General features: G+C 37.8%; 1 protein-coding gene across 1 annotated transcript; it reads right to left on the minus strand.

Moving 5' to 3' along the window:
* Positions 1-6,604: 6,604 nt before the first annotated feature.
* Positions 6,605-7,543, minus strand: LOC133042756 (olfactory receptor 6C68-like). The gene has a single exon (XM_061123670.1). It carries the CDS (start codon positions 7,541-7,543, stop codon positions 6,605-6,607), a length of 939 nt encoding a protein of 312 aa, XP_060979653.1.
* Positions 7,544-9,160: the final 1,617 nt, after the last annotated feature.

A 9,160-nucleotide genomic window follows, 5' to 3' on the forward strand; every position in this document is an offset into this window, starting at 1 on the left:
CAGTATCTGAACAACAGGTTAAAGGACATGGTTCAAGATTATTATCTATAGTCCTTCAGGAAGAACTAAAGGTCTTTGACTTTGTTTAATGGGTAAAGTATCATTATTTTGTCTTGTTTGACTGTTATACTTTCATTCTGCATTTATTCATTGCTGCTGCTGCTGCTGCTGCTAAGTCTCTTCAGTTGTGTCCGACTCTGTGAGACCCCAGAGACAGCAGCCCACCAGGCTCCCCTGTCCCTGGGATTCTCCAAGCAAGAACACTGGAGTGGGTTCCCATTTCCTTCTCAAATACATGAAAGGGAAAAGTGAAAGTGAAGTCGCTCAGCTGTGTGGGACTCTTTGCGACCCCATGGACTGCAGCATACCAGGCTCCTCCGTCCAAGGGATTTTCCAGGCAAGAGTACTGGAGTGGGGTGCCAGTGCCTTCTCCACATTTATTCACTGCTCTGATTCAATTTGTTCTTTGACTTATTTTTTTCTACAGACAAAAGTTAGAGCACATGGTTGGTGTTTTTTAGGAGGTCTCGTAAGGTCTTGCTCAGTGACACTCTTTAAGTTTTGTGTCAAACTGAAATGAATTAAAAATTGATTGAAGAAATAGGTACATGCATTTCAAGGTTATGTTTTCCCCAAGCACCGCCTATAAATTCTATACTTAGAGAGGGAATAAGTTAAAATATCAGCTGTGGCTGACTGATTCTAATGATTGCAGAACTTTGTGGTATCTGTTTGTGCTAACTTGCCATATAGTCTTTTAACTGGTTCTTAAGTTTTTGTTATTGCTTGTTTATTTCATTTTCCGCTCCACTTGGACCAAAGCACAGATTAAATAAAGCCATTTCTTTACACTTTATTCTCTATTTCACTTCTCTCTGTTTTAATATTTATTATTTTCCTATACTCGATGGACATGAGTTTGAGTAAACTCTGGGAGTTGGTGATGGACAGGGAGGCCTGGCATGCTGTGATTCATGGGGTCGCAAAGAGTTGGACATGACTGAGCGACTGAACTGAATTGAACTGATACTTCTATATTATCTTACTTTTCCATGTTTTAGCTTTAGTTTTTCCTTTGCCTAGTTCCTCAAATTGTAAGATTATGCTCTCGATTTAAGATCTCTCTTCTTTATTGATGGGTATTTACATACCTAAATTTCCTTTCTTGTCACTTGGGCCAGTTTGGAAAGTTATGCTTTGGTTTACAGTCATCTCTAAGTATTTTCTAATTTCCTTTGTGATTTCTTCTCTGGCTTATTGGTTGTTTATTTTGTGTTGTTTAAAATATTCACATATTTTATTATTAATATCTAGCTTCATCTAGTTGTAGTCAGAGTAAATACGTTATATGATGTCAATGTATTAAATTTGTTGAGACTTGTTATATGACCTTCGATGGAAGTGAGTAGAGAGGCCACTATCTTGGGGGCTAAAGATGCTGCTGCCACTGGGGGTGAAGAGACAAGTTTTGCTGGACTGTATTCTGCAGTTAACATTCAGCAGTTTCTGCCCTGAAGCTACAGGAGATGAGGATTTTCTTCAGAGCAAAATGGAACCTTTAAATAATAAATTCAGTATCTGAGCTGGGAATTTGAATACCCTAACTCATCCTTTCCTACTACTTTTTTTAGTGACTTTAAGAATAACCACCCAAAGTCATTATATCCCTTAGTTTTCAAAACATGTTCAAAAATGTTAAACAGAGTCACTTAGCTTCTTCTTCTTTTAATGTTTAGTGATTTATTAAGAGTTGTGCTTGTTGTTCAGTCACCCAGTCGTGTCCGACTCTTTGCGACCCCATGGACTGCAAGCACGCCAGGCCTCCCTGTCCCTCACCATCTCCTGGAGTCTGCCCAAGTTCATGTTCATTGCATTGGTGATGCTGTCCAGGCATCTCATCCTCTGACACCCTCTTCTCCTTCTGTCCTTGATCTTTTCCAGCATCAGGGACTTTTCCAATGAGTTGTCTGTGCACATCAGATGACCAAAATACTGGAGCTTCAGCCTCAGCATCAGTCCTTTCAGTGAGTATTCAGGGTTGTTCTCCCTTAGGATTGACAGGTTTGATCTCCTTGCTGTCCACGGGACTCTTAGGAGTCTTCTCCAACACCACATTTTGAAGGCATCAATTCTTTGGCATTCTGCTTTGTTTATAGTCCAGTTCTCAGAACTGTATGTGACCACTGGGAAGGCCATAGTCTTGACTATTTGGACCTTTGTCGGCAGAGTAATGTCTCTGCTTTTTTTGAACACACTGTTGCTTCTTGATCCACGAACAGGTTTCTCAGGAGGCAAGTAAAGTGGTCTGGTTTTTTAAAATTCTCTTTAAGAATTTTTCATGATCCACATAGTCCAAGTCTTTATTGAAGTCAATGAAGCAGAAGTAGATGTTATTCTTGAATTTCCTTGCATTTTCTGTGATCCATTGGGCCATTTGATTTCTGGTTTCTCTGCCTTTTCTAAATCCAGCTTGTACATCTGGAAGTTCTCAGTTCACTTACTGCTGAAGCCTAGTTTGAAGGATTTTGAGCATAACATTACTGGCATGTGAAATGCGTGGAATTGTATGGAAGTTTGAACGTTCTTTAGCATTGCCCTTGTTTGGGATTGGAATGAAAACTGACTTTTACCAGTTGTTAGCCTCTGATGAATTTTCCAAATTTGCTGGCATATTGAGTGCAGCACTTTAACAGCATAATCTTTTAGGATCTGAAATAGCTTAGCTGGAATTCAATCACTTCCACTAGCTTTGTTCATAGTAATGCTTCCTAGTTCCCACTTGACTTCACACTCAGGATGTCTGACTGTGGATGAGTGACACCATCATGGTTATCCAGATCATTAAGACCCTTTTTGTATAGTTCTGTGTATTCTTGCCCCCTCTTAATCTCTTCTGCGCCTCTTATGTTCTCACCATTTCTGTCTTTAATTGTGCCCATCCTTGCAGGAAGCATTCCCCTGATATCTCCAATTTTCTTGAAGAGATCTCTAGTCTTTTCCATTCTACTGTTTTAATCCATTTCTTTGCATTGTTCATCTAAGAAGAACTTTTTAATCTCTCCTTGTATTTTTTTTTTTTTTTTTGGACCTCTGCATTCATTGAGTATATCTTTTCCTTTCTCCCTTGCATTTTGATCCTCTTCTTTCCTCAGTTCAGTTCAGTTGCTCGGTCATGTCCGATTCTTTGTGACCCCATGGACTGCAGCACACCAGGCTTCCCTGTCCATCACCAACTCCTGGAGTTTGCTCAACTCATGTCCATCGAGTCAGTGACGTCATCCAACTATCTCATCCTCTGTCCTCCCCTTCTCCTCCTGCCTTCAATGTTTCCCAGCATCAGTGTCTTTTCCAATGAGTCAGTTCTTTGCATCAGGTGGCCAAAGCATTGGAGCTTCAGTACCAGTCTTTCCAGTGAGTATTCAGGACTGATTTCCTTTAGGATTGACTAATTTGATCTCCTTGCAGTCCTCAGCTCATTGTAAAGCCTCCTCAGACAACCACTTTGCCTTCCTGCATTTTTTCTTGGGGATGATTTTGTTCACTGCTTCCTGTACAATGTTATAGACTTCAATTCATAGTTCTTCAGGCACTCTAGCTATCAGATCTAATCCCTTGAATCTGTTCATCACCTCCACTGTATAATCATAAGGGATTTGATTTAGTTCATACCTGCGTGGTCTAGTGGTTTTCCCTACTTTCTTCCATTCAAGCCTGAATTTTGCAAGAAGGAGCTCATGATCTGAGTCACAGTCAGCTCCAGGTCTTGTTTTTGCTGACTATGTAGAGTTTCTCTATCTTTGGCTGCAAATAATATAATCAATTTGATTTCCGTGTTGATTATCTGATGATGTCCATGTGTAGAGTCATCCCATCATGGTAAAGGGGTTTGCATAACTCAATGAAGCTATGAGCCATGCTGTTCAGGGCCACCCAAGATGGATGGATCACAGTGAAGAGTTCTGACAAATGTGGTCCGCTGGAGGAGATAATGACTGCAGTATCATTGCTGGGAGAACCCCATGAATAGTATATAAAGTTATTATCCTCCAATTAAAAAAAAAACACCGAGGCACATTGCAGTAGTTCTTTCTCAGTGCTGTGTAACATCTCAGTGTACAATTATGCCCAAATTGATTGGTACTGCTGCTAATGTACACTGAAGATGCCAGCTCTTGGTTAATTCCAATAATCTGATAAGAATATCTTGTATATAATTCTTGTATACAATTGTGTACATTTGTGGTGGTAATATACCTAAGATTCAATTGTTAGTCATGCAGGATATTTTACAAAGTGTAAGTACCAATTACACTCCTGTGAGGAATGTGTAAAGATTCCCATTTCTCCACATCTCCCTGGGGGCTTCCCTGGTGGATCAGATGGTAAAGAACCTGCCTGCAATGCTGAAGACCTGGGTTCAATTCCTGGGTGGGAAGATCCGTTGGAGGAGGGCATGGCAACCCACTCCAATAATCTTGTCTGGAGAATCCCCATGGAGAATTCACATCTCATTAAGAATCTGTATGGGTGCCTCTCTGTGTGTCTGTAGTCATATCTCATTTTCACATGCTTAATTGCCATTTAGTTTTTTTTTTTGCTTCATGCTCTGCATGACAGACTTTATTTTCTTGGGTTCCAAAATCACTGCAGATGGTGACTGCAGCCATGAAATTAAAAGACTCTCGCTCCTTGGAAGAAAAGCTATGATGAAACTGGATAGCATATTAAAAAGCAGAGATGTTACTTTGGTAACAAAAGTCCAGATAGTCAAAGTCATGGTTTTTTCAGTAGTCATGTATGGATGTGAAGTTTGGACCATAAAGAAAGCTGAGTGCTAAAGAACTGTTGCTTTTAACTGTGGTGCTAGAGAAGACTCTTTAGAGTCCCTTGGACTGCAAGGAGATAAAACCAGTCAATCCTAAAGGAAATCCACTCTGTATATTCACTGGAAGGAATGATGCTGAAGCTCCAATACTTTGGCCACCTGATGCAAAGAACTGACTCATTAAAAAAGACCCTGTTGCAGGGAAAGATTGAAGGCAGGAGGAGAAGGGGAAGACAGAGGATGAGATGGTTGGATTGCATCACCGACTCAATGGACATGAATTTGAGCAAGCTCCAGGAAGGACAGGGAAACCTGGCGTGCTGCAGTCCATGGGATCACAGAGTCAGCCACAACTGAGTGACTGAACAACACAATGGCGTTAAAGATGTTAGTTCCCTGACCAAGAATGGACCTGTGCTTCCTACAGTGGAGTGTACAGTCTTAACCACTGGACAAGCAGGAAAATCACAAGATATTTCTTTATGTGAAGTACCTGCTGAAGATATTTTCTTTGCTTTTAAAATCAATGTTATTAAAATATAATTTATACACAATAAATTGCAACCATTCTAAATATAAAGTTTGAGAAATTTTGAAAAATACATCTATTTAAATAATCACCACACCACAAGTTGCTAAGACCTATGATAACTGTGTTTAATTTTATGTGAAGCTGCCAAAATATTTTTCCGAGTAGTTGTATCATTTCATGTATGCCCAACAGTACTGCATGATAGTTCCAGTTGCTCTCTGTCCTTGTTGTGACTTATATTGTCAGCCTATATTCTAATTGTGACCATTCTAGTGAGTGTTTGACATGTTTCAATTTGAGTATTCTAATGTTAATGATATTGAGCTTCTTTCCATGTGCTAATTTGCTATTCATGCAATTCCTTTGGAAGTGTTTGCTAAGTTTTCTTGAAAATTTTTATTTCTTTGCACTTTGATAGTAAATTGTTAAGGATGTTTGCATGTGTGATCATGAGGGGTGTTTGTCCACAATTTTATTCTTATAATTTCTTTGCCTAGTATTTGTATCAGGTTTATATTGACTTCATTAAAGACTAAAAATGTATAATTTCTTCATGTGTTCTGAAACAATATTCATAAAATGCATTATTTATCCCTTTGATAGTATTCGTCAACATCATTTTGAGGTAATACAATTTTGGCCTTTTCTGTGGAAAAAGATTTTTAGATATTAATTCAATTTCTAAAACTGAAAAGTACCCATATTTTCTGTTTAGTTTTGGGTCAGGTTCTCAATTTTTATCTTTCAACTAACTATTCTATTTCATCTAAGTTGTTGACTATATTGGTTTAACATTCCTCATCATCTTTCCTTATTAGTATGTTGATATCTGGAGAATCAACAGATGGGTCATAGCTAGACATATTGTGGTGATGATTTTACTATGTGTAAAAATATCAAATCATCCTGTTGTACACTTGAAAGTAATAAATATTGTATATCAATTATAATTCAATAAAAATGGCTTCTCTATACCAATATTATGAAATATCTGGGAAAATCATTTAAAGAAGTAAAAGGAATGACTTGATATTGGTAGGTTCTCTTTAAAGAATTAAAAGTGATATATTTTGTTCCTCATAAAACAATGTTCAGTAATTAGTTGTTTAGTATATGAATGGAAGGAAAATTAAAGACTAAATCATTCTGAAGTCAATCTGCTTGTTTAGAAGGTAAGAAGTTGCAACATAGTTTCTTGGTTTTATGTAAATGTGTATCCTTTCAGTTGGTTTATCAACATGTTTATTTTACTTTCTTAAGAGAAATGCAGTTTTTTTCAGTGAGTCATTAAAGGCTTGTTTAACTTGCTTATTCCTCAAAGTATATATAAAAGGATTCAGCATTGGTGATATGGAAGAAATAAGCAGTGACACACCTTTGTTAATATTTCCCTCTTCTTTTGCAGATGGTTTGACATAGATGAAAATGCAGCTGCCATAAGAGATGGAAAGTACAATCATGTGGGAAGAACAGGTAGAAAAAGCTTTTTTTCTCTGTTGAAGAGAAGGAAATTTTAGAATTGTCCTTATGATGTATATATAGGAGAAAACTACACATATGAGAGTGATGATGAGGACCAGTACAGAACAGACTATTACCATCTGCTCAATTAACCATGTGTCTGAGCATGAGATCTTCAGGAGAGGTGATGCATCACAGGCAAAATGATCAATGACATTAGAATCACAGAATTCCAGATGAAAACCTAAGCTGAGTGGCGGGAGGATAGTCATAAGTGCCACCATCCAGCAGCAGATGACCATTGTTTTGCACAGTTTGTTGCTCATGATCGTCATATAATGCAAGGGTTTGCAGATGGCCACATAGCGATCATACGACATGGTTGCCAAGAGAAAAAATTCAGTTACCCCAAAAAGATATGTAAAAAATAATTGAGTCACACATGCATTATAGGTAATGGTTCTGTCCCCAGTTGATATATTGTATAGGAATCTTGGAATACAGGAGGTTGTAAATGAGATTTCTAAGAAAGAGAAATTTTGGAGGAAAAAATACATGGGTGTTTTAAGGTGAGGATCTACCAGTGTTAGGGTAATGATGGTCAGATTTCCGGTTATACTCAAAATGTAGGTGAGAAATAGAAATATAAAAAGCAAAACTTGCAACTGAGGATCTTCTGTCAGTCCTAGAAGAATGAATACTGTTACTGTGGTGTGGTTTCTCATTATTGACTCCTGGATTTTGCCAACCTACCTGTAAATGTCAGAGAGATTTGAACTGGAGAATTCAATGACATCAGCCAATAATGAACACTCTCTTGCTTATTCGGCTCATCCAGCGTCCATGGTTTTTACTTGCTGATTTGAATGATACATTTCCTATTTTAAAGTGAGCTGAGCCACCCAGTCTATTTATACATAATGACCAAAGGAAATTATTTTATAAATGTTAATTTTTGAATTATAGTCTAACTTTATATTTTTAGAAGTGTTTTTTTTTTTTTTTTTTTTTTTAGATTTCATATATAGTTGACATCATAGGGTGTTTTTCTTTCTCTGTTTAACTTATTTCACAAAACTGTGAACAATGTCCTTCCCTCTTTTTTCTAAGCAAGTAAATCCTGTCTTCTGCTACTTTTGACCTGGTCGACTGGGTGAAGTGTGCACAGCTGACAGACCCCCATCACAGAGAGGAATATTGATTGAGGCTCAGGGTAGATAAAATCTGATGGAAGACTGGTACCCTCTTGGGCAGTGCATTGTCATCTGTTGGTGACCATGACTCACAATGAGAACCTCTGTCTTATTTAAGTCCTTTTTTACCACCAGTAGTTCCCTTCATATTTGATTCAGTTTTGCTTGGTCTAAAAACAATTTCATCTTTAAAAATCAATCTTTTGCTTTTATCTGCATTCAGTCTAACATAAGCATTAAATGTTTATTAATGATCACATATTCAAATTGATTAAATTCTGCCTTAAGAATTTAACTTTCACAAAATATTTTAATTTTGCAAAAGATCAAAAAGGGATAAAATCTCTGCTACTGATGTGTGCAGGTGTGCAGTGGATTTTATTTTTTGTGTGTCTGTGTTTTTGGGGGGATTTTATTTCTGAATATTCAGCAAAAATCCTATTAATGGTTTCTAAGATCCATCATTCTAGAAAAATGACTGTGGGTTATTCCTGTCAAATGCTAACATTAGTATTCATTGCAGTGGTTGGCTATTTAAGTATTACATGGAAGAGAGGGATAAATTGGAAGATTGGGATTGACATAAACACACCATTATATATAAAATAAATAATGAGCTTGTGCTTAGTTGTGTCCGACTCTTTGCGACTCCATAGACTGTAGCCTGCCAGGGTCCTCCGTCTGTGGGGATTATCCAGGCAAGAATACTGGAGTGGGTTGCCATGCCCTCCTCCAGGGGATCTTCCCAACCCAGGGATCAAATCCAGATCTCCCACACTGCAGGCAGATTCTTTACCAACTGAGCCACTAGGGAAGCCCAAGAATACTGGAGTTGGTAGACTATCTCTTCTCCAGGTGATCTTCCTGACCCAGTAATTGAACTGGGGTCCTTCTCATTGCAGGTGGATTCTTTACCAGCTGAGCTACCAGGGAAGCCCAGATAAGTAGTAAGAATTTATTGTAGAGCACAGGGAAATCTACTAAATACTCTGCAATGGCCTATATGAGAAAAGAATCTTAAAAAGTGTGGATATAGTTCTATGTATAACTGATTCACTTTGCTGGACAGCAGAAACTAGCACAACAATGTAAATCAACTATACTCCAGTAAAAATTTTTTTATAATGAATTAAAAATTCTAACACTTTG

The sequence above is a fragment of the Dama dama genome, chromosome 3, assembly GCF_033118175.1.
Source record: "Dama dama isolate Ldn47 chromosome 3, ASM3311817v1, whole genome shotgun sequence".
NCBI lineage: Eukaryota > Metazoa > Chordata > Mammalia > Artiodactyla > Cervidae > Dama > Dama dama.

What these genes read in the sequence shown, in the direction of transcription:
- LOC133042756 (XM_061123670.1), bottom strand. Translation starts at nt 7,543, where the DNA reads ATGAGAAACCACACCACAGTAACAGTATTCATTCTTCTAGGACTGACA.